Consider the following 27,718-nt stretch of genomic DNA (forward strand, 5'->3'; position numbering starts at 1 on the left):
CATGCTTTCAATGAAACTTTTAATGCAGTGTTCAATCTCCAATGCGTAATAATTATGGACACGTTTCTGTGTCATGCGTGTTGTGTCAAATTGACGTCATAACCAAAATAGGTGGCGGAAATACCCGAGTGCTTTACAGAAAACAATGTCATTGTTTTTTTTTAAATCTTCATGTTTTTGCAATTTTGATTTTTTTTTGATAATTCAACTATTTTAGAATTTAATTATTTATGAAAGGATATCAATTTTTGTAATTAAAACAGCATTTCTCCTTTAACTAAGATATCTTTGTTCATACCACGGTAAGTCAAGTATATTATATGACTAAGATTACATTGATAGGTTTTCTTGATCCATAACTATGGGGGACAATTTTTCACTGATTTTTGTATTATTGAACAATGTCATTACATATGTCTACTTACAAATCCATAATAATTTGAATAGTTTTATTTAATTTAATAAAAAGAAAAGAAAGAACTAAACAATAATGCCTTCCCTGTCATTTGAACAACAGACCTCTGGAAGCAACAGCTGCACCACCAATACAGTCAATCTTGTACTAAGAGACCACAAAAGGGAGTAACCAAAAGTGGTCTCTAAATAAAATGGTCTTTAAAAAAAGACAAATCCGCACTTAAGTAAATCCATCGTCAGTTTCAAATTCCAGAGCGATTCTAAGACACAACTTTCTTGTTTAACATTTAAATTCTATAAAATAATCCATATAATAGTATAGATAAACATATAATCACCTTGAAATTTTATAACTAGTAATAATCCAACAAAACGCTGTTGCCTTTTCTGACGATTAATGTGTCATAAAAATTTTGTAAACACAAATTTTGGACATTTTTTTGGAAATGAACAGGAAGTTAGTATATCGGAATTACTGGGCCTTTCATCGAAAGCCGATACAAATTTATTCATTGTTTCAAAGCTTATGCTGAGTAATTACTATTGCAAATAATTGGTATTGAGCATGCGTGAACCACATGTTCAATATCAGCACATCAGGTAGTGCACTAACCTGTTAACCCCACCTTCTTTCTCTGTAAATCATTAAAAGGGCAGAGCTATGCACATGCTATTACGCGACTGTTAAGCATTTTGAGTTAGAAAAAAAGGAAAGAGATTTTATGGACCAGAAAGTGTCGTTTTATGGCTTCTTGACAGGAAGCGGCTTTCCTTATAATTAAGTCGCACTGACGAAAATTTGGCGATCAAGTTTGTCACTAAACGGGCAATAGATTTTCAAATTTTACCACCACATGGTTGCTTAATCCAATATTTGGACATCTGAATACTCGGAAATCAGTGATACCTGGTCGCGAAAGACAAATTTTCCCTTCTCAAAAAAGTGTGTGAAATGTACGTTTTAAGTACGTTTTGCGTGTGTTAAACATGGTGGTATTGGCACTGCATTTTAAGTACGCTTTTTCTTAGCGAGTGAGTTTTTAACAAAAACAAACAAACAAGAAACTGTGCGCTTTTTGTGGGTAAATGTGCGCTTTATGTGCGTAAAACGTGCACTTTTTATAAGTGCATTTTTGACTGCCATTTATGTGTGTAAAATGTGCGCTTTTAAGTGGGTTAAATGTGCGCTTTTTGCGAGTTAAATGTGCGCTTTTTTATTTAAAAAGCGCACGTTTAACTCACTTTAAGCGCAGTTATAACCCACATAAAAGCGCACATGTGCGTTAAATGTGCGCTCTTTATAAGTGCGTTTTTGACTGCCATTTATGTGTGTAAAATGTGCGCTTTTGAGTGGGTTAAATGTGCGCTTATCGCGAGTTCAATGTGCGCTTTTTTATTTAAAAAGTGCACATTTAACTCACTTTAAGCGCAGTTATAACCTACATAAAAGCGCACATGTGTGTTAAATGTGCGCTTCTATGTGCGTTAAATGTGCGCTTTTCGCGAGTTAAATGTGCGCTTTTTTATTTAAAAAGCGCACATTTAACTCACTTTAAGCGCAGTTATAACCTACATAAAAGCGCACATGTGTGTTAAATGTGCGCTTTTATGTGCGTTAAATGTGCGCATTTCACGAGTTAAATGTGCGCTTTTTTATTTAAAAAGCGCACATTTAACTCACTTTAAGCGCAGTTATAACCCACATAAAAGCACACATGTGTGTAAAACGTGCACTTTTAAGGGGGTTAAAACTGCGCTTTTCAGCCAGTTAAATGTGCGCTTTTTTATTTTAAAAAGCGCACATTTAACTCACGTTAAGCGCAGTTATAACCCACATAAAACGCACAATTTACGCACATGAATGGCAGTAAAAAACGCACTCACAAAAAGCACACATGTGCATTAAAGGTGCATCATTTGCCTTAACAGTTGATTCAATTATATGCTGTGCAAAAGTTTTTTTTAAATTCAGATATGCAATAAAAACCAATAATTATATAAACATATATTTGTGTATTTAAATAATTACAAGATAATTCAATTTTATACTTTAATGTACCAACATTTTTTAACATACATGAGTAATTAAATATGAATGACAATTTGATGAAATAAATATTAACATAATTAGATTATAAATAAACAAAACATAATAGCATACTAATAAATAACATGTACAGTATATACACAGGAACATCTATATACATAAAAAAGATGAGAATCAATCAAGGCCTGTCATTTCTTTGAGGCGGCAGAGTGCGGCTCTCATCTTTCTCACCACGTCTGCCACCAGCCAGTCAAACTTCTTTGCAACTATTATACTGTCATGGCCTTTGCGCGGTGCATCTCGTGCATGATCTCATTTGATCAGGTCCTGAAAGATAATTTAAAATGTAAGTGTTGAATATTGCTGTTATGGTAATCTCGTTGCTATAAAAATTATAAATTTAAATCAAAACTAGTTTGTTTGCTTGTTGTTTTTGGTTGTTTATTTTTGCAATTTTAATCCCCTGATCACATGTGACTTAACGCTTTTCATAAATAAATATGTTTGGTAGAAAATACTGTTTGAAAATGTACCAAGATACGTGGTCTCATTTGGCTGTGTGGACTGGTCGGAAGTGTGACACCTTTAAAATGCAATAACCAATACCCTGTATAGTTTTACCTCTAAACAAATCCAGCTTTTCTTGGTCAAGGAGAGGGCGCGGTTTTCCCACTCCTGTTCTCCTCATGTTGGTCAGCTTGTGCAGGGTAAAACCTGGTATTCAAGTCAATACATCAGGTAGTCTCCCTTTTGCTCCCTTTTTTGGCAGACGATGCGATGATGCACATTCTTTCCAAAGGATCTTCTGATCAATGTAAATTTCACAGTCACCATGGGGTATAACCTTTAAATTTAAAATATAAAAGTTCTCATTTAATATGGGGGAAAAATCTGTTTATTAATGACCAAAAATAGGTATAAATAACATTTAAGATGACAATAACCATAAAATACAGCCATAATAATTTAAATGGTGTTGTTTTTCCGTACAATTGCATTACATTTACTCATCCATTTACATTTCCCAGTGACAATACATAAATATGATAATGATCATAATTAATTCAATAAACTAAATAACAAGATGTGTTTGTGAAACACAATGTCCCCCTATATGACGTTTGACCTTGTAGGATGACCTTGACCTTGTGAAGGATGACCTTGACCTTTCACCAATCAAAATGTGCAGCTCGATGAGATACACATGCATGCCAAATATCAAGTTGCTATCTTCAATATTGCAAAAGTATTCATAAAATAAGCGATTTCGGCCACATATATTTGAGCTCTGACCTTGAAGGATGACCTTGACCTTTCACCACTCAAAATGTGCAGCTCCATGAGATGCACATCCATGCCAAATATGAAGTTGCTATCTTCAATATTGCAAAAGTATTCATAAAATAAGCGATTTCGGCCACATATATTTGAGCTCTGACCTTGAAGGATGACCTTGACCTTGACCTTTCACCACTCAAAATGTGCAGCTCCATGAGATGCACATCCATGCCAAATATCAAGTTGCTATCTTCAATTTTGCAAAAGTATTTATAAAATAAGCGATTTGGGCCACATATATTTGACCTCTTACCTTGAAGATTGACCTTGACCTTGACCTTTCACCACTCAAAATGTGCAGCTCCGTGAGATACACATGCATGCCAAATATGAAGTTGCTATCTTCAATATTGCAAAAGTATTCATAAAATGAGCGATTTTGGCCACATATATTTGACCTCTGACCTTGAAGGATGACCTTGACCTTGACCTTTCACCACTCAAAATGTGCAGCTTCATGAGATACAGATGCATGCCAAATATGAAGTTGCTATCTTCAATGAAGCAAAAGTTATTGCAAAATGTTAAAGTTGGCGCAAACAGACAGACAGACCAACGGACCAACAGACCAACAGACAGACAGGGCAAAAACAATATGTCCCCCACTACATTAGTGGGGGACATAAAAAAGGGATGCAGAATTGAAAATACAAACCTGTTACAACAGACTGTTCTTCAGTATTCCAAAAATACAGGCAGTTGTTGAACTAGACCATATCACTTTATATGTCTTCAACCAGCCACTTTGAATCTCCTTTGCAACAAACTTATTGTTGATTTACACATTGTACACCATTTTATTTCATCACACAATACTTCATGCTGAAAGTATTTCAAGACATTTTACACTAGAATAATAAGTCTGAATGTTGTTCACTTTATACATGTACCTAAAATATAGCTTAAAAACAGTTGCTGATTCTGCTTGTTTTCAAAAAAGAACTTCCTATCTGTGATTCTCAAATAGATGGTGCCTGAACCAATCAAAAGTATCTGATTCCATGCTGTGTCTAAGCCTAAAATTACATAATTTGAGAAATACTGATAAGGCAGTCATTTCAACACCAAAATATTTATTGAATAAAACACAGCACCCTTAACGCATTATATTTAATTGTGAATATTTAAATATAACATGCTGAATGGTGTTAGCAAATAATAATAATAGTATAAATATTATTTTAATTGCCTTTTAAATGTATGTTTATGGTCAATGTGGTAGGCATTAACTGTATTGGGGTATAAATATCAGTATAAGAAAGTTCAAATACTTATTTTTTATGTTGAGGAAATATTATTGATACTTTCAAGCCCACATAATATTTTTTACACTTTCAATATTTTTAAATAGTTACCCACAGTCTGATTTAGGTGGAAATTTTTAGAAATGTTTGAGATTAAAACGAAAGCAATGTTATATGCATTGAAATTATATTATAAAGTATATTAACATTAAACAGGTTCATATGCACAACCAGTAACCGCTTTGAATTCAAACTGCACCTTATATTATAACAGGTTACTGAGGTACATGTCTATGTTTATTCATTTGATGCAAATAAATTGTTAGAGTCTTCAACAATTTTGTTTCTTGTTCAATTTCTGTACAACATTTGCTAAACGGTTGTTAAAGACGTACTTTTAAAGAAGTGTGTTAAACATGTGTCTTTTTAGATACATCCGTTTAAAACAGATCATATGATAAAAACGCACTTATGAAATAAAAGACTAACTTATGCTTAAAAAAGACGCACATCAAAAAAGAAAAACGCACTTTTGTGAGAAAAAACCCACATCTGTAAATCTTAAAACACTTCTTAGATAAAAGACGCACTTCCTAAATAAAAGACGCACTTCTTAGATAAAAAACACACATTTTGCTCACATCTACACTCAAAAGCACACTTACAGATGAAGAAAACACACAAAAAACGCACTTCCTAAATAAAAGACGCACTTCTTAGATAAACAAGATGTGTTTGTGAAACACAATGTCCCCCTATATGATGCTTGACCTTGTAGGATGACCTTGACATTGTGAAGGATGACCTTGACCTTTCACCACTCAAAATGTGCAGCTCCATGAGATACACATGCATGCCAAATATCAAGTTGTTATCTTCAATATTGCAAAAGTATTCATAAAATAAGCGATTTGGGCCACATATATTTGACCTCTGACCTTGAAGGATGACCTTGACCTTTCACCACTCAAAATGTGCAGCTCCATGAGATGAACATGCATGCCAAATATCAAGTTGCTATCTTCAATATTGCAAAAGTATTTATAAAATAAGCGATTTGGACCACATATATTTGACCTCTGACCTTGAAGGATGACCTTGACCTTTCACCACTAAAAATGTGCAGCTCCATGAGATACACATGCATGCCAAATATCAAGTTGCTATCTTCAATATTGCAAAAGTATTCATAAAATGAGCGATTTTGGCCACATATATTTGACCTCTGACCTTGAAGGATGACCTTGACCTTGACCTTTCACCACTCAAAATGTGCAACTTCATGAGATACACATGCATGCCAAATATGAAGTTGCTATCTTCAATATAGCAAAAGTTATTGCAAAATGTTAAAGTTGGCGCAAACAGACAGACCAACAGACAGACCAACAGACAGACCAACAGACAGGGCAAAAACAATATGTCCCCCACTACTATAGTGGGGGACATAAAAACACACATTTTGCTCACATCTACACTCAAAAGCGCACTTACAGATGAAGAAAACACACAAAAAACAAACTTTTTCACTTAAACAACGCACTTGAAAACCAAAAACGCACAAAATGCGCACTTAAATGCACTTTTGAACACTGAAAACGCACATATTAATAAAAAACACAGAATTAACGCACTTTTAAGTGCGCTAAATGTGTGTTTTGGTAAAAAGTGCGTTTTAAATTGACAAGGGTTAAGTCGCTTAATGCAATATCAAAAGAGAGTGACACCACTTCTACTTATTTTTCACACATTTATTAACAAGGATATCACTAAAACTGATGGATGCTCCTCAATGATGCTTTGTCGATATATGGTTTAATTCTGTGGAAAAAGTGTGACCTTGAGAAAATATATTATTAGACTCAGTAACCTTGACCCCAGTGACCTCAAACCTCATCAAAAAGGTAGAGGTCCATGCAAGATACCTACATGCCAAACATGTAAGAGATCAGTAAAATATTGAAGGCGCTATGAGAAACTGTAACAAAATTGAGACAGAAAAATCTGTTTTTAGCCTTGGTGACCTTGGCCCCAGTGACCTCAAACCTCATCAAAAGGTAGATGTCCATGCAAGGAACCTATATGCCAAATATGTAGGAGAACGGTAAAATATCGAAGGCACTATGACAAGCAGTAACAAAATTGTGACAGAAAAATCTATTTTTAGACTCGGTGAACTTGACCTTGACCCCAGTGACCTCAAACCTCATCAAAAGATAAAGGTCCATGAAAGGTACCTACGTGCCAAATATGTAAGAGATCGGAAAAATATTGAAGGTGCCATGAGCAACTGTAACAAAATTGTGACAGAAAAATCTATTACTAGCCTCAGTGACCTTGACCTTGATCACAGTGACCTCAAACATCATCAAAAGGTAGAGGTCCATGCAAGTTATATCAGTAAAATATTGAAGGCGCTATAAGAAACGCTAACAAAAGTGTGACAGAAGTAAGGAACCCCAAACTGGCAACTATATGCTCCCAATATATATATATATGGTGAGCATCAAAACAAGAGATGTGTTTGTCAGAAACACAATGACCCCTACTGCGCCGCTTTGATTTTTTATATATTTTTTTATATATTTTTTTTACTTTGACCTTGAAGGATGACCTTGACCTTACACATTCAAAATGTGCAGCTCCATGAGATACACATGCATGCCAAATATCAAGTTGCTATCTTCAATATTGGAAAAGTTATGGCCAATGTTAAAGCTTTTGGACGCATGCAAAGTCTGACAGACGGACTGACGGACAGTTCCAATGCTATATGCCACCCTACCGGGGGCATAAAAAAACACACTAGAAATACACTATTATGATTAGTAACAATATATTTAAAACATTAAAGTGTTAATATCAAGGCACAAGTTTTCAATAGTATATATTAAAAGCATCCATCCGTTTGCCTCCCCCTCCTCCCCTTTTCTCCTAAAAAAAAACCTTTATATACTATCCAAATAAGACTGTATGCAATTTTCTGGCAATATGCAAATTTCTGGAAATTTGCAGAAGTCACCATGATTTATGGCATTTAGCAGAAATAAAGAGATTTATAGCAATTAGCAGAAATTGAGAGGTACTCATTGGAGAGATGGCCTACAACTGGTATCAGAAGTGTGTGAGACAAGCAATAAGATTACAGAAATAGTCACCACGTCCAGCACAAACACAACCAAACGGCAAAACTAAGCTTATTTAAATAATGCAACAGTATTTAGATTCAAAACATAAATTATATTGTACTCAAAGTATTTTTCAAATTATAAAGAAGGAATGTTACAAATATATTACTATTTTACTGATTTTGAAAGGTTTTTGATTTTGAATGAACAAATACTTTTAACATTTTACTTTTGCTGTTACGCTTGTTGACACTTGTTAAAATTAAGAAAAAAATCTTTTGCTAAATTTATTTCGCAATAACCTTGAACAGTCACTTTATGCAATAAATACACAATCATGATAAGTTATGACAGTGTATTTATAAAAAATAAGAGTTTAACATAAAGACACAATCTTTGAATAGCATAATTCACAGCATCCATGCTTTTCTCCTCCTTTCCCTTTTCAAAGGTTTAGTTTAAACCTATTTATTTTAGCTGGATTAAATAGAAAGCCTTAGTCTTATTTTAAACACTCTGGAGTCTGTTTCTTTGGCCTAAAACCAGTACTTGGTGTCTTTGGGGGAGATCTAAAAAAACACTTGCACAGTAGAGATTGAACCCGTTACCTCCCAGTCAGTGGTGGTACACCATATCCATTATGCCAATTGGGAGCTGAAAGCCCCTTTATATACTATTACCATAAGCCATTATGCTAATTTCTGACTTTAAATTTATGTGTCAGTTTGCAAATAGCAGAAGTAAGCATGTTTGTCAGAAACAAATCATGGGAGAAACTTCCAGAAATTGTGTGAGATCAACAATAAGATCAACATATTTAAGACTAAAGGACATACATTACTCCCAACAATGTATTTAATACAATTAAATGTCAAAAAAAAGGCTTGGTGTAAAGCACTTACATAAGTATAAAGAGTGTTATGCATTATCCTCAGTGTAACATAATAGATACTTGTTGATACACAATAAAGTATACACAACTCAATTTCTTTTTTAATTGCAGTTTATTTTTGCTTGTTTAGTTCTAACACAATTTTCCAATGTCCGTACAATATTCTGAACTACAAGATACATGGGGCGTAACGGCCAGGGCTGTCCCGCATCAACAACAAATTGTGTGCCTTTATATCCAGCCACAGAGCGTATATTGATAGGAGATGAATCAAGTATTTGACCCTTACTGTAGTAATTTCAATCTTATGCAAAAAATTATCATCAGATTTTTTTGGTTTATATGTTATCTTATTGCTTATTTATTCCTCTTTCAAAAAATATAACTTTTAGTATATTCCCGTTGTTATGAATGGATTGATAGCAATGTTAAACTAAAGAAATAAACATTTTATGTTTTACCAACGCGCGTTAAACAGTGTCGTTACTATCGATCTTTTATAATTAGCTTTCATCAAAGCGCCAAGGTAATACATTTTGATGTACCCACTCAAGTCTTTTTTTTAATTATAGTTTCATTTCTCGGACGCTTTTGACACTTTATATATCATTAAAAAGCCATGTTACATAGTTTTCAGATGTATAAATATATATTAAGTTCTTCTTCTGATTTGGTCATCCTAGGGAGTTATAACTTTAACTTAATATTAATATTTTTTGACTTTGCATAATATTTTTTGGCTTTGCATTCTTCAAATAAAATGGGTGTCAAAAACAATCATCGTTTGTTGTTTATTTTCAAAGAGGTAATTATGTATAATTATATGAAAGGTTATTTATCTTAAATTATCAATTAATTAAAATTATTTAAAGATTCTTGAAAATCACGGCCGAAAAATTTCAAGAGAGTCCGCTATATACGCTGTCTCATTATAAAATCAACACCCTTTCTGTGTTATAAACAAGAGCTGAAATCGTAAATTTATTAACCTTCATTAATAATTAGCTTTATTGATATGTTTCATGAACAAAATATTTCAATATATTCCATAACAAGATGTGTTTGTGAAACACAATGTCCCCCTATATGATGTTTGACATTGTAGGATGACCTTGACCTTGTGAAGGATGACCTTGACCTTTCACCACTCAAAATGTGCAGCTCCATGAGATACACATGCATGCCAAATATCAAGTTGCTATCTTCAATATTGCAAAAGTATTCATAAAATAAGCGATTTGGGCCACATATATTTGACCTCTGATCTTGAAGGATGACCTTGACCTTGACCTTTCACCACTCAAAATGAGCAGCTCCATGAGATGCACATGCATGCCAAATATCAAGTTGCTATCTTCAATATTGCAAAAGTATTCATAAAATGAGCGATTTTGGCCACATATAATTGACCTCTGACCTTGAAGGATGACCTTGACCTTTCACCACTCAAAATGTGCAGCTCCATGAGATACACATGCATGCCAAATATCAAGTTGCTATCTTCAATATTGCAAAAGTATTCATAAAATGAGCGATTTTGGCCACATATATTTGACCTCTGACCTTGAAGGATGACCTTGACCTTGACCTTTCACCACTCAAAATGTGCAGCTTCATGAGATACACATGCATGCCAAATATCAAGTTGCTATCTTCAATATAGCAAAAGTTATTGCAAAATGTTAAAGTTGGCGCAAACAGACAGACAGACCAACAGACAGACAGGGCAAAAACAATATGTCCCCCACTACTATAGTGGGGGACATAAAAAGTATAATAATCATGACAAAGGAAATTTAATGGCCGGTTTCTAAACAAAAGCATAATCGCCAAGACCGTAGCATCAGTTTGGTGCATTAGGACCGCGCACTTCTTTCTTCCGCCTTCATTCCTTACTTACTTTCATTTTTAAACCATTTTTTTTTATATCGTATACAGAATTCTATTCTCCTAAGCAAGATGTGATTTTTAAAATTGAACTTCAAATATAAACGCTACAAATCGGTATAAAGTACGAACATGTCAATGGTAAATCTAGATTCTAAAACTTCAAAATAGTATGATATTTGCAAAAGTTAAAGTTATAACTCACCGGGCTGCCCAAATCAGATGAAAAACATAATATATATTTATGTATCTGAAAACTACGGAACATAGGCTTTCTAATGATATATAACTTGTCGAAATCAGCAGAGAAATGAAAGAATAATTTAAACAAGAGCACCACATAACGGGTGCCAACGCTCGGCTGCGGGTGCAGTTTTGAATAAATGAAAGCTTGTCAGAATTAAAAAAAAAAATTTTTTAGAAGTCACAGTGACCTTGACCTTCGACCTATATAGTGACCCAAAAATGGGTGTTGCATGTAGAACTCATCAAGGTGCATCAACATATGAAGTTTCAAAGTTGTAAGTGGAAGCACTTTGATTTTTGAGCCAATGTTAAGGTTTTAGCACGGCGGACGCAGGACGACGAGCTGTCTTTGACAATACCTCGGGTTTTCTCCGAAAACAGACGAGCTAAAAAAGACGTGAGTGGGTACATCAAAATGTATAACCTTGGCGCTTGGATGTATGCTGATTATAAAAGATCTATAGTTACGGTCATATGACTCAGTTTCGAATAGATATTTGCCGTACAGTCCCGTTTCTTATCCTTGTCATCTAGAGTCTGTGATCCAGCTGTGTATGTGGTACACACTTCTCTACTGACATCAATATATAAATATAGATTGGAACACTCAATGGTGATGTGTGCAATTTCCGACTGGAACGTGTGCAAATCACGTGCCCAACGGCAAGTACGTAATATGATGCATGCAACGGATGTGTATGGACGATAGCCTGCCATTGACATGAGATTTTACAACAAAAATGGGCGGCATGCTTACCCAAGACATTACTAATCAGCAAAACAAGCAATCCGCAATTACTTGGTGCGTTCTAATCTCGTCTACTTTGACGTTAACATATGGTTTCTGTTTGTAAATCTATTAAGGTCGACATGATATTGAACTTGATGCAAATATAAATTCATACTCTCATTAGTAATATATCTTAGTCACTATGTGACATCAGTATATTTTTTTTTAGAAATAGCCAACACATATTTGCGGACTGATGGATGGAAATATGGATGGACGGACAGATGAAAATTAACCCCTCTGGTGAAACAAATAGGGAACTTACAATCTTATTTTACAAAACAATAACCATCATTACCAAAATAAACCAAAGAATTCTTTATTTGATTCAGATCTGAGCATACTTCTTGTTGGACGTACCGGCCATGGCAAAAGTGCATCAGGGAACTCGCTTCTGGGCATCACAAAAAAAGAAGGATTTCATGAGGAAAAAAGCCTTGTTTCGGTTACAGAGAATTATCAGAGGCTGGTATGTTGTAAACTAAAGGGCAATCATGGTTATATCTAGAGACTACAGTGTTAACAAGCTTTTAAGTGTTTTAATTGGCCAATAAAAACACATGCATAGTCCCCATAAGCCATTTTGTTCAATGGAGGGTCATCTGTTTATAAATTTGGTTTAGACATCCAGTCATATAGTGAAACAGTTTTATGTCAAAAAACGGCTGTCACGCTATGCCACCATATAAATGTCTTAATATAGAGCATGCTGTTATAGAAAGTTAAAGTTGACAAGAAATATCTTTAAAAAAGATATACGGCGTTGATTGTGGTCGATGTTTATGAACGATCAAAAGTTATCTCTATGAGATAAAAAGTAGCGGATGCCTTTTTTCTGCGCAGTTCTTAGCTACATCATAAGAAAATCAATTACGGGGTGCTGCGCCAGATTTCGTGGCTTATTTTGCTTTATGTGATTTATTACTCAGATATCTATATTTACAGAATAGAAAAACACAAGAAACATGAAAATAAACGAGTGCATATAGGTCAGCCGGCAATACTCGAATCTTATTTAATTGCATAATTATAGTATAGTGAATTATTGTGCTCATGCTTAATAAACTGGTCCAAATGGATAAATATTTCTAATTAATTTTATCAAAATTGGTCCTTATCATGCAAATGTTGAAACCATATTAAAAATCGATGATTGACATACCACAATAATATCGCCGAATATCTTTATTTAGTATCTCTCTGATCAAAACAGACTTCAAGTGCACAAAGTTTACGAGACGGCGTTTATATAAAGATTTCTGCAACTGACCGCAAACTGACCTTGATACCTTGCGGATTGGAATGCAATGCATTACAGTCACTACGTTATTGTCAGTAAGACCGGTGTAACACAATGATCGCAACCCCTTCTGCGAACTCTGGTGATGAACTGTATATAAACTCTGACTTTCACAAATGGCCGCGTAATGACCCGAAACCTCGCGGGTTTAAATGCAATGCAAGTAAGTACTAAATATGACAACATAGCCTTTAGTATAAACGCTTTTGCGCTGTTAATTCTCTGAAAATAAAAGGTGAACGCACAAACTGTATTTATGTCGAAAATTGATTGTAAAACTGTTCTATCTATTGAGCCTTTTCATTAGAGATAAAATTGTTTCATGCAGTTAAACAGTGTTACAAAGACGCGGATATGTTTCCAATGTTCTGGTGTTATACTCAAATCAGCCAATGGAATAAATGAAGTGTATTCATTCGTACCTAGCCGCGGGAAATTTTATTTGAGTATTATTGGACACTTACAAAGGTCAAGTCAGGGTGAAAAGCTGGCTTAATGCAGCTTACGCCGAAAAAAGGTGTATAACCTTTGTACTGTAAACTTTTGTAATCTAATATCTCATGCAAATGTAAGAGGATCATATCCAAATAGAATGTAATTTCAAACATAGGACCATAACTCCTAAAAAAAAATCATGAAGGCCCCATACTTGGCTAATATATTTGTTTGCTTTTGGAGACAGTCAAAATTAAAAGAGAAAAACATGATGCCTTACATATCTTTATCTCTTACAAGTGACCTTTTGGGATGAGCAAATTTTAACACCTGTGGTGTTATCTTAACAAACTTGGTAGATCACTGCTATTCAGTATGTTACATTCCAAACCTTTTGGCCTTGAGGTTTCAAAAAAGGTTTCAAATACATTGACTACATACATATAATTGGACAAGAGCTGTGTTTGGGAAACACAATTGCCCTGACAGCATTTTGAAGTCAAGCAACAGCTATTCCCAAAAAAGTCTGGGAAACTGTCAATTAATAGAAAATTCCACGCCTTGTAAAATTGTAAAGTAACAATTGACCAGAACAAAACTCAGCCTTTATCTTAAAGTCATGCAGATAGACTCAGAAACCAAAACTCAGGTAAGTATCTCAAAGTGTTTCAGAAAATATCCAGAAAAGGGTTATTTTAAAGAAATACTTAGCCAGTATCTTTGTCAAAAATAAATGGACTGGAACAAAACTTTTCTAAGTCATGCAGGTAGACACATACACCAAAAATCGAGTAAATATCTGAAAGTATTTAGGATAAAATCTCCGAAAACAGAATGCCGAATGGATGAAAAGATGGAAGGACAGTGCGAATGCTATATGCCACTCTACCGGGTGTATAAAAAGTAACCCTCACTGCTTGGCCAATTTTAACCTGAAGAGCATGATTTGAAGGATGTAGATGACCATAATACAGTTATGCATGCAAAATACCAAACCTATCATGGCTTTGCAATTTTACATTAAGTGTTCACTCATCATATTCATACCATTAAACCAAGTGACTCCCTGGGTGGAGACAATTTTGACCCAAGGGACATGAATTGATAACATTGGTTAAAGACTACCATTCAATGTTACATGCCTAATACTTACCGATTAGGCCTTGATGTTTCAGAAGAAAAAAAATTCAATCTTTTCAGTGTACACTGTAACTCCAATAAAGCGCACTCTGTTATAACATGGAATCAACAAGGGACAAAATTGTCACAAAACAAGGGCTTCAATTTGAAAAAAAAGTCTGATAAAGGGAGACAACTCAAACTGAACTGATTGTTTATAATTAACCCCCTTTTTTCAAAATAAATCTATTTTTAGTTGTGGCCACCTTGACCTTGGAGATATTGACATAATTCTTTCGTGCGACACACCGTCCAATCATGGTGAACAAATGTGCCAAATGATTTTAGATCTCACAATCAATTACATAATTTAGCCAGGACAAGCTCATTTATGGCCATTTTTGACCTTTGAACTCAAAGTATGACCTTGACCTTGGAGATATGAACGTAACTCTTTCGCGCGACACACCGTCTAATGATGGTGAACAAATGTGCCAAATGATTTTAAAATCTCACAATGAACGAAAAAGTTATCGCCCGGACAAGCTTGTTCCGCCCGCCCGCCCACCTGCCCACCGGCCCGCCCAACGGCCCGCCCGCCCCCTTAAATAAGGTTAGTGCAAGTAGATAATTATAAAATTAAAGTTAATTAAAATGTTCTTGCTATCGCAGTTTGTCAATATGATAGCACCAGCTATGAAATATAAATAGCACAGAAAGTAGAAATCTGCGTAAGTTTTTCTGTCATCTTGTAATCTCTTCAGTCTCAACACACCATGGAATGGCGAAAAAAGAATCAAACAGACTTTCTGGCTAAGCTGACGATAAAGGAGGCTATCTACATGTTTGCCAGCACTTGGGAAGAGGTGCCCAGAGAAAGTATTCTTGGATGATGAAGCTGAAAATAGTTGTAAGGAATTCAAGGGATTCAGCGCTGCTGATGTTAACAAAGGGACAAACCTTGCAGAATGAAAAGCGTTCTCCAACGCAGATGTTTGCTTGACACTTGTGCAGAGTTTTGCTTCTCAGAAAATGATATAGAAGAGAGGTTGAAAATCAAGAAAGATCTTGTGACCACAACACATTTGACAGACAAAGAGATTGTGACAGAAGCGACACAGAAGTGTACGGATGTACATGTGAGCACTGCCAAGGATGACAAACAGGTAATGGAGCTGCTTCCTGCCATGTCATCAGTTGTAAAATGCCTCTATACTACAATAGCTAGAGACCTCTTCAAACAGAACACCGGCGCAGACCTGCATCTATAAAACATAATTGCACTGGAATGAGCCCCAGTCTGAGTGATGAAAACACAGGAATCTGATGGGGGTTTTTTAAAGCCAAAGTGTCTGAATGTTAAGTAATAATGTTACTTGTTCCAGTTGATGTTTTGAACTTTTTAAGTGTTCATGTCATTTTTAATTGCATGCGTTTGTTTTGATGTATTATATTTAATGCATACAAAAATTGTGGACTTAAATGTGTTAGAATTTATTATATGCAATATTCTGTACATACAGGATATTTAAAAAAGATCTTTCTTATGATGTAATAAATTGTTACATGTGTTGAATATCTTTCTTTTTGCAAAACAACTTTTACTATCGCATGTTCTTCAGAGAAAAGTTTGTACATATAACATTCATTTATTCATTCAAATTTTAAATTAACTTTTTGACTGGTCGATTATAATAGTGGCCATTCACGCAGACTGCATAATTTGATTAACACTAGTTCAATTGGCAAAAAAAAATCCAACAACTCATTTTGTATGTCACACTTGCAGTAAATGGAACATGTTTGTGTTCCTGAAATTCTTAAACTTCATTTATTGTCAAGAATGCATGGCCAGATTTTATTAAAATAGAAAACATGTTCATATGTGATTATCTGATATATAAATATTCACAAAAAGCTGTATGTATGCAATATCTATGTAATAGGGTTTATATACATATCAGTTTTTTTTTTCCTTCCTTGGACGGGTCCGGTAAACGGACCCGTTCCCAATGACCTACGGACCCGTTCCCAAAATGAACCGGACCCGTCCGAATTTCCGAAAAAAATACAAAAATCCCAATCAAAATCGAGTAAACATTCCCCGTAAACGCCAACTTGACTTATTTCGAGACCGTTTTAAGTTGCGGCCGATATGACTTCTCAATCAATGACTGTCAGTTTGTTAATCCACCCATAATTACGAGTAACACCCATCTTATATTAACTGGAATCACAGTTCATTATTTATACTAACAAGTCCTTATACTACACAATAGACATTGAGAAAACACATTTCCTGGATTAGCTATAAATTATCCGAGTAGAATTAAGTTGCTACGTCATGACCTTCGACATTGCAAATGGCGGACGTATTGTAACATTCAACCCGCGTTCAATTCAAAGCTGGCGATTCAAATTACAAGTAACGGTGATTCAATAATGGAGAAAGCATTAACTGGATTAAACAAACGTTTGATAAGGTTTGTTAAACCTGAGATAACAACAAGGAAAATTTGGATTATTAAAGTTAAACAGGTAAGGCATTCTCAAGTGTACATATATTGGACATGTACAGTATTCGGGTAAACTGTAATAGATATACTAGATGTTCCATGCATTAAGATTGTGTCTTGTTACAAAAGCAGTCATTCTAAGGGATGATGATAATACAATGACGATAAATATGTGATGAAAAGGTGCTACCGGTACATATCTTAAATTACTTAAATGTGTTAAATATCGTAAAAAGTTCGGCAACTGTTTTGTCAACCCATTCCCTTCAGTACACTGCAACAAAAATAAACACTTAGTGCTCAAATAAAGCTATGCAGCCTGGGGGTGTTTCGACTCTCATTAGCCCAGAAAGACGCAATTCTTGATATATTTAAAGCAGATAAAAACAGAAAACTCTGTAACAATCTGTGTTCTGATAGCATGTTCATGTTGTTTGTGCACGACTGTGAATAAAAGTTAATGTTGCTTTCCTGTGTAATTTAAAGCTGACAAAAGTTAAACAAAGTCATAAAAATACCATTCTTCAATTGGTACAATTCACAACTTGATTTTTCCCAATTGGAAGATTTTGCGACTCATTTTTTTCCCAATTTGGTGATTTCACAACGCGAAAAATTCCCAATGGCATGGGTACCGGACCCGTTCCCAATTGGGTGAAAAAAATCACTGCATATTGCAAAATGATATGATAAACTATACACCCATCATAGCAACATTTATTGCACATTCTTAATTATCACAAAACTTGTGTGTTTTTTATAATGCAGGTTCGCAGCTTGGACCCTATTGACCGCATTATATTGGAGTACCAGTTTATACATAGAAGAAAAACAAGTGACCCCATGTGGGTTAAATTTAAACTCCCAGACTTGATTTGACTTTTTGGGGGGTAAACAACTGCTGTGTGATGTTATAAACCAAATATTAAACACCTGGGCCTTGCATTTTCAGAGGATTTTTTTAAGTTTCTACTTTGAAACTCTTTTTCTTCTTTGTCACACAACATATGCTGAGGACAGGATTTTTTTTAATATCTTTGAAAAAGTGTCACCAAAGGATGCATTTTGTGAAGTTTCCTTATAATTTGACAAGCAGTTCAAGCGTTTATGCATGTTTCTACACATTGATTGACAGACGACAGACATCATAGTACACTGTAACTTCAATATAATGCACATGACGGGGTTCAAGTCTCAAGACAGTGTTATAATCGGATTAGCGTTACAAGTTCTGAGCATTCATAAATTATTGCAAGGGTGTGTTGTCATTCACCAATACATGCATATAAACCCTACAATATCGATAACTGTATTCATAGCGCTTTTCATATGTGCATATATATCCGATTATCCTACATAATTAATACATAAATTGAAAAAAATATATTCTGACCATTTATGACGATAAATGTGTTTAAGAATTTCATAAAAACAAACATACAACACTTTTTGGAAGTGTAACATGTACAGTGCATTATGGGACAGCAGTTTCATAGTGCACTGTTCAGATTTAATTGTAACAACCAATGAACAAGTGGGTTTAAATTAGATTGAATGCCATACGATACAGAGCAATATTGTATTGTGTCATACTCAGTCAAGCAAAAAACGTGCTTCCCAGGGATTTCCTGAAAATCGCGCAAAAATGAAAGTGAATTTACAACAATTACCCTTCCTTTTGATGGAACTAATTTTCTTGGTTGCTAATTAAATTTCTCTTTGCCTGTTACTTTTTGAATTGCATTTAGCAGACAATATTTAAATTTATATTGTTGATAAATAACCATGATTTGAAACATGTATCATAAAACAAAGCTGTCAATGATCAAAAACATCGATATCATATACAAGAAACACAAGCTATTTTCACACCTGTATTGCACTGAACAAAAGATATTCACACTAAAACTGTCAAATTCCCAAGTAATGGTTAGTCTCTTATCAATTAAAATTGATACATTATACAATAAGCACATCGGACCCCGCCACATTAAGACTGAAATGGAAGGTTGGAGGATAAATGGGAGCCAAGAACCACCCGCGTTATATTGGATTCAGCGTTATAACTGAGCGGGTTATATTAGAGTTACAGTGTATTCTTAAAGATCCCATTGAGTTCTATTTGCTCAACTGAGCTATTGAGGCAATGTCTCGAAAGTGCAATATAAAATGTTTTGGGGATTTAAATAAAATGTTCATAACGCATATTTTTTAGGTTGATTTGCATGTTGATTAACATTGATAAATTAGTAACTGATTTTCTGCAGGTAAAAAAAAGATTTGGAAGAATGTTAGAGGTTGTGGACACTCCAGGAATATGTGATACATCCACAGCCTACCAGGACCAATTTGTGTATGAACAAATAGCAAAGTGTATAGGGATGACATTGCCTGGCTTCAATGCCATCTTCTTAGTACTGCATTCAGATCGGTTTACTCCGGAAATGGTCAAAACTGTGGAAATTTTCTTAAAAGTTTTTGGAAGAGGTGTTGATCAATATTTATTTGTCCTTTTTACTAACATGGAATCAGAAGAAGACATGAAAAACTACCTTACAGGTGCGGAAAAAAAGCCTGAAGATGAAGGTGTGAAAGCATTTCAATTGCTCAGAAAACGATGTCAAGACAAACTGTTGTTTATTGATAATAGAGCTTCTAAAGACATTAAAGAAAAAATGGTATGGAATATTTTAACAGCAGTGGATACAGCAAATGCAAAGTCTTTCCGACCACATTTTGCAAACAAACTTACAAGGGAGATGGAACAAAAGTCAAAAGACTTTGGTCATACTCAGGTCTCTGCTTTGCAACATGGGCGGTCCAAAGAAGGTAATCACTATAACAGAGTCCTTTGCAACCATTTGCATTACTTTGAACATTTAATAGACATTGAAAAAATATTTTTTAAGAAAATATTACTTTTGCGCTTCAAGTTAATGCCCTAACTTGTATTCCTGTGAAAAACATACCTGTAACTGAACAGTATTCATTCTGTGTGCTGGCATATCAGGAAACTTTGGAAAGATATTCCAGAGATTCAAATATCAGGTAAAATTCTTGTTCTCTGCACTTAAAGAATGAGTCATAAATGTAGCCTATAGATTGGTAACAAGGTTCTTTTATCATTTGAACTAGTGACCTAGTTTTTTATGCACATGATTGAAAGCCTACATATTGTAAAGATAAACATTCTGACAAAGTGTCACCAAAATTAAGTAATAAAATTGGCCTCTACAGTTGCAAACAACGTCTTTCTAGGATTTGACTTGGGGGACATACTCTGCCTTGATTTTGTAATAATAAACATTCTGACAAAAAAGTTTCATAAGAGACTGAGTCATCAATCTGATTTATATAGTAGTTAAAAGGGTTTTCTAAGATTTGACTTGGTGACCTAGTTTTTTATGCTTTTGACCTTTATTCAACCTTGGATTTTGTTAAGCTAAACATTCTGACAAAGTTTCATCAAGATGAGTAATAAATATTGCCTTTTTTATAAACAAGACTCAGATTTCATCTTGTCCTAGATATTGAAAAGAAAATACTACATGTATAACTTAAGTTACAACAAGATTGAGCCATAAATGGGGCCTCTAGAATGGTTACAAGGTTATTCAAAGATTTGACCTGGTGCCCTAGTTTGTTTCACCCATTTCACCCAGATTCAAACTTTGTGTAGATATTGTAAAGATGTACATACTGACTAAGTTTCATCAAGATTGGATTGAAATTATGGCCTGTAGAATGGTGAAAAGCAAAATGTTGATGATCAACAATACATGACACACAACTACAGAAGCTGGACATAGGGAGACCACAGAAGCTACAAACCTTCAAATAAACTCTCAGGGCAGTATCTGATTCTCTTTGAAACTTAGTTTTAATAAATTGTGTTTTAATATGATATTCTTAAACAATATTATATAAATTAGGTTTCTGTTCTTTTAGATCTAAGAATCCTGCTCATTGGACTTTCTGGCCATGGAAAAAGTGCAACGGGGAACTCAATAATGGGGAAAAGCATTTTTACTGAAAATGCTTCTATGATGGGGAATGCATACCAACAAACAGAAGTAGGTAACCTTGCCATAATTATACTCTTTAAATGGTAAATAATACGCTAGTAATCTAAGAATGCCACTTTTCTTAATGTCCATTTAATCACAAATTATTTCTTAAAGACAGACATTCAGCTTTGACAATCAATGATGCATTCTTAGTAAAACATACAAGATAACAATGTACAGTACAGCTCACACAAAACAAACATATTCCGCTATCCGCGGAGTCAGACGCCATCTTGTGTTGGCGGAGTCGACTCGGAATCGACCATCTGGTCGCAGAGTAGCCGCGTCTGTCCGCCGAGGCACTCCGCATCTCGCCTCCATGACACGCCTCGGCATGATGCCGAGGAATTTGTTGATGATGCCGAGTCACTCGGCGGACAATCTTACTAACTATAATTTACAATGTACATGTACCTTGGATAGAAATTGATTCCGAGTTTTGCATCATAATGTTTATTACATGGAGCGTTATTACGTTGTGAAACAATTCACTACATAATACATTGACAATTAGATTTTGCATCATCTGGCCAAATTATCTTTATTAACTGTTTTTTAACCCTTTCACTGATAGATGCGTATAATCCTGAGTCTATTGATTCCCCGATACATGCGTTTATTACCGTCTCTTTCAATTACCGCATACATGCAAATTTTTCGGTCTCTATCCATTACCCAATAATCCCGTGTATGTATTCCCAATGTCCATTTTCAAATGCAAATTCTGATTAATATTGACGACAAAAATGCGCAAGAAAACTCATGAACACAGACATCCAACATTTTTTTAAAGTATCAAATGAATTTCGGCATATGTTTCTATTTAAAGATTTGATGAAATAGGTGTCCAATGGGGACAAGGGTAACAGTGATTCCAACAGGCGTAAATATAATGTAGGTAAAAATGCCAGAGGTAAAAATGCCATAGGTAAAAATGCCAGAGGTAAAAATGCCAGAAGTAAAGTGGTAAAAATGCCAGAGGTAAAAATGCCAGATGTCATTTAGTAAAATAGAGTTTTGAGCATTTTTTTTCAGGATATTGAGTATTGTAGGAATTACATTCTTTGCTTACGTTATGGAAACATTTTTTTAATTGAACATGTTATATTCCTTTTAAAAGCTTTTTGATTTTTAGATGGTCGCTTTAGCGACCGTCTAAAGTGCTTAGTGTAAAATTCAGGTCAGTACGGCCTAGGTACGATTAACCCATTCCCGCTTACTAGGCGCAAGAAAGAGTTGTATAATTTATGCAAGAGGTTTGAGTTCTCCAATTATGTTTATTCACAAATGGAAACATTATATTAATATCGTGTTAAATGCAATTGTTTCGAATAATGTTTTATAGAAAAGAATAAAAAAACAATGATCGTATTGTACGTGTCGCGGAGGAGATTGTTTATGAATGATTAAAATAGTCCACTTTCTGCTGCGTCTGTGTGACGTAGTATTTTTGCTTATCTCATTCATAACTCTGAGGCTGGCGATAAACAAAGGGGAGTCCGGGTGAGAATAACGCACTAGTATAAGGTTACGCTTGTTTATATTCACAGGTCTCAATTAATAATACGTTGACCATGAGTTCAACAATTATTACATGAATACGATAGACAACATAAAAAATGTTTCATTATCGCTGAAACTGTTAAAAAACATTTAAATATAACAAGAATATTCTCTAAAAAATGTAGTCTTGCTGTTTAGAAATAAGGTTTGGAATTTTGGTTTCTAAAATACTTAATTCAAAACAAAAGTTTAATTATAGTGTTTTTTACTTGTTAGTCGCATATTTACCGCATTATAATGTGTGTTATAATAGGCAACCATACATTAGTAAAATTCAATCTGCCATAGAAGGAATGGGTCAATTAGGTGCTGCGTTTCCTTTGCTTACTTCATTTAGAGGTCAATTCTTTACGTAATAGCAATCACAAGGCTCCGGCTTCAAAGGAATTGCTGAGCGTTCTTAAATAATAAAAGTCGTAGTCGCATGGTATTTGTGTTTAGCGTCCTATTTGGTCACGTGGTTCTTTTTCGCGGGTGTTTTGGCATTCATGATATGAGGCTATTAATAGATGCGCCTGTCGATAAACAAAGGAAAGTTTACGGGTTATATGGATATGAGTTCATAAATTACTACAGGCATACTATAGGCAACCTTGAAAATGCTTTATAATCGCTAAAACCGAAAACAACTAAATATATTACATTAAATATATTTATAACAATAAATGTCTTTGAAAAATGTAGTCGGCGTATACGCTGACTTGGAAATAAAGTTAGCAATTTACTTTTCTAAATAATTTAATACAATTAAACAAAAGTTAAACTATTGTGTTGTGTTTTTTACTTGTAAGCTGCATATTCACCGCATAAAATGTGTGTTAGCATTGTCAAACCACACATTAGTGTGAGTAAATAAAAAATATACTACGGGAGAGCACTTCATATGTGTCCTCATATGCCTTGTTATGAGTATCTTTCTTCATTATCGAAATATATCGTATGTTTATATTTGATTTAAACGCAGTTTTCTTTTGACACATTTAAATCACACGTCAATAGCGCCGTCATGCAAAAATGGGTCTTATGCGTTTCGGCAAGCGTTTGTTAAACCCAACATGTGCTTTTGTGCAGTCAGGCCATAGGCGATGCTGTTCGCTTTCAAATCACTCAATATGTTATGTTTCTCCTTACCAGAAGGAGGGATAGCTGAGTGGGCTATTTATATGATGGGCGCATATGGAATAAGACCCATTTTCGCATGACGAGGGTCATTACAAATCTCATTGCGAATTGAAAATGCCACATTTAAGAACAATGCTTTTTGATACATAATTGAATTCAAAATAGCAAACTTGTTAATAATGGCAGCCTATCCACACTTTAAGGAATGATTTCCAGACGTGCTGACCAAGTACGGTAAACATTGTGGTATGATAATTAAACGATTTTCTCTTATCGTGACACTATACAATTTCGCTAATGATTGTTTTCTCATCTTGGAGGCGAAAGTGAAATTCTGCGAGATGGATTGTAACGCATAATTGTAACAGGGCCACAAACATACAAGATAACAATGTACAGTACAGCTCACACAAAACAAACATATTCCGCTATCCGCGGAGTCAGACGCCATCTTGTGTTGGCGGAGTCGACTCGGAATCGACCATCTGGTCGCAGAGTAGCCGCGTCTGTCCGCCGAGGCACTCCGCATCTCGCCTCCATGACACGCCTCGGCATGATGCCGAGGAATTTGTTGATGATGCCGAGTCACTCGGCGGACAATCTTACTAACTATAATTTACAATGTACATGTACCTTGGATAGAAATTGATTCCGAGTTTTGCATCATAATGTTTATTACATGGAGCGTTATTACGTTGTGAAACAATTCACTACATAATACATTGACAATTAGATTTTGCATCATCTGGCCAAATTATCTTTATTAACTGTTTTTTAACCCTTTCACTGATAGATGCGTATAATCCTGAGTCTATTGATTCCCCGATACATGCGTTTATTACCGTCTCTTTCAATTACCGCATACATGCAAATTTTTCGGTCTCTATCCATTACCCAATAATCCCGTGTATGTATTCCCAATGTCCATTTTCAAATGCAAATTCTGATTAATATTGACGACAAAAATGCGCAAGAAAACTCATGAACACAGACATCCAACATTTTTTTAAAGTATCAAATGAATTTCGGCATATGTTTCTATTTAAAGATTTGATGAAATAGGTGTCCAATGGGGACAAGGGTAACAGTGATTCCAACAGGCGTAAATATAATGTAGGTAAAAATGCCAGAGGTAAAAATGCCATAGGTAAAAATGCCAGAGGTAAAAATGCCAGAAGTAAAGTGGTAAAAATGCCAGAGGTAAAAATGCCAGATGTCATTTAGTAAAATAGAGTTTTGAGCATTTTTTTTCAGGATATTGAGTATTGTAGGAATTACATTCTTTGCTTACGTTATGGAAACATTTTTTTAATTGAACATGTTATATTCCTTTTAAAAGCTTTTTGATTTTTAGATGGTCGCTTTAGCGACCGTCTAAAGTGCTTAGTGTAAAATTCAGGTCAGTACGGCCTAGGTACGATTAACCCATTCCCGCTTACTAGGCGCAAGAAAGAGTTGTATAATTTATGCAAGAGGTTTGAGTTCTCCAATTATGTTTATTCACAAATGGAAACATTATATTAATATCGTGTTAAATGCAATTGTTTCGAATAATGTTTTATAGAAAAGAATAAAAAAACAATGATCGTATTGTACGTGTCGCGGAGGAGATTGTTTATGAATGATTAAAATAGTCCACTTTCTGCTGCGTCTGTGTGACGTAGTATTTTTGCTTATCTCATTCATAACTCTGAGGCTGGCGATAAACAAAGGGGAGTCCGGGTGAGAATAACGCACTAGTATAAGGTTACGCTTGTTTATATTCACAGGTCTCAATTAATAATACGTTGACCATGAGTTCAACAATTATTACATGAATACGATAGACAACATAAAAAATGTTTCATTATCGCTGAAACTGTTAAAAAACATTTAAATATAACAAGAATATTCTCTAAAAAATGTAGTCTTGCTGTTTAGAAATAAGGTTTGGAATTTTGGTTTCTAAAATACTTAATTCAAAACAAAAGTTTAATTATAGTGTTTTTTACTTGTTAGTCGCATATTTACCGCATTATAATGTGTGTTATAATAGGCAACCATACATTAGTAAAATTCAATCTGCCATAGAAGGAATGGGTCAATTAGGTGCTGCGTTTCCTTTGCTTACTTCATTTAGAGGTCAATTCTTTACGTAATAGCAATCACAAGGCTCCGGCTTCAAAGGAATTGCTGAGCGTTCTTAAATAATAAAAGTCGTAGTCGCATGGTATTTGTGTTTAGCGTCCTATTTGGTCACGTGGTTCTTTTTCGCGGGTGTTTTGGCATTCATGATATGAGGCTATTAATAGATGCGCCTGTCGATAAACAAAGGAAAGTTTACGGGTTATATGGATATGAGTTCATAAATTACTACAGGCATACTATAGGCAACCTTGAAAATGCTTTATAATCGCTAAAACCGAAAACAACTAAATATATTATATTAAATATATTTATAACAATAAATGTCTTTGAAAAATGTAGTCGGCGTATACGCTGACTTGGAAATAAAGTTAGCAATTTACTTTTCTAAATAATTTAATACAATTAAACAAAAGTTAAACTATTGTGTTGTGTTTTTTACTGTGTAAGCTGCATATTCACCGCATAAAATGTGTGTTAGCATTGTCAAACCACACATTAGTGTGAGTAAATAAAAAATATACTACGGGAGAGCACTTCATATGTGTCCTCATATGCCTTGTTATGAGTATCTTTCTTCATTATCGAAATATATCGTATGTTTATATTTGATTTAAACGCAGTTTTCTTTTGACACATTTAAATCACACGTCAATAGCGCCGTCATGCAAAAATGGGTCTTATGCGTTTCGGCAAGCGTTTGTTAAACCCAACATGTGCTTTTGTGCAGTCAGGCCATAGGCGATGCTGTTTGCTTTCAAATCACTCAATATGTTATGTTTCTCCTTACCAGAAGGAGGGATAGCTGAGTGGGCTATTTATATGATGGGCGCATATGGAATAAGACCCATTTTCGCATGACGAGGGTCATTACAAATCTCATTGCGAATTGAAAATGCCACATTTAAGAACAATGCTTTTTGATACATAATTGAATTCAAAATAGCAAACTTGTTAATAATGGCAGCCTATCCACACTTTAAGGAATGATTTCCAGACGTGCTGACCAAGTACGGTAAACATTGTGGTATGATAATTAAACGATTTTCTCTTATCGTGACACTATACAATTTCGCTAATGATTGTTTTCTCATCTTGGAGGCGAAAGTGAAATTCTGCGAGATGGATTGTAACGCATAATTGTAACAGGGCCACAATTTGTGTCGTTTGAGCACACAGAGAGTAGTCCGGAATTCCTTACACTGAACAGTGCTACATCCTTTGAATTGAGCACATACGCAGTGATGTAGCAAAAATTCAGAGGTTGTATCTTGAATCAGCTTATTAAATATTCGAAAATATTCATGCGTGTCTGTTGGCGTTATGTAAAAGACACTAAGATGAAAACTGAAACAGCTACGCCTTAAAGCGCATTAGTGCTCTATACCTATGTTTATGTTAGCGTTGTTGACACCGTGTGAACTGCTCGGGTAACAAGTAAAGCATAAACAGCAATGTTTATATACTTTTATATCTCCATATA

General features: G+C 34.7%; 1 protein-coding gene and 1 long non-coding RNA gene across 6 annotated transcripts in view; one reads left to right on the forward strand and one right to left on the reverse strand.

Moving 5' to 3' along the window:
* Window positions 1–27,718, forward strand: part of LOC127881306 (GTPase IMAP family member 8-like) — an 80,850-nt gene that overhangs the window by 32,660 nt on the left and 20,472 nt on the right. The window contains exons 5-7 of the mRNA XM_052429059.1: window positions 12,322–12,458; window positions 19,627–20,188; window positions 21,308–21,432. Of these exons, the coding sequence (XP_052285019.1) occupies window positions 12,322–12,458; window positions 19,627–20,188; window positions 21,308–21,432 (824 nt within the window). The remainder of the gene's footprint in view (window positions 1–12,321; window positions 12,459–19,626; window positions 20,189–21,307; window positions 21,433–27,718) is intronic.
* Window positions 3,825–10,832, reverse strand: LOC127832308 (uncharacterized). 5 transcript variants are annotated; one of them, XR_008026767.1, is made up of 4 exons: window positions 10,497–10,832; window positions 6,144–6,295; window positions 5,978–6,003; window positions 3,825–4,048 (listed from the first exon to the last, which is right to left on the reverse strand). It is a non-coding gene; the product is annotated as an uncharacterized LOC127832308 (long non-coding RNA). The 5 variants fall into 5 exon arrangements; XR_008026766.1 differs by lacking the exon at window positions 5,978–6,003 and adding an exon at window positions 4,201–4,226 and having other exon boundaries at window positions 6,144–6,289; window positions 10,345–10,832; XR_008026763.1 differs by having other exon boundaries at window positions 6,144–6,289; window positions 10,345–10,832.

This window comes from Dreissena polymorpha, chromosome 5 (assembly GCF_020536995.1).
Source record: "Dreissena polymorpha isolate Duluth1 chromosome 5, UMN_Dpol_1.0, whole genome shotgun sequence".
Taxonomy (NCBI): Eukaryota; Metazoa; Mollusca; class Bivalvia; order Myida; family Dreissenidae; genus Dreissena; species Dreissena polymorpha.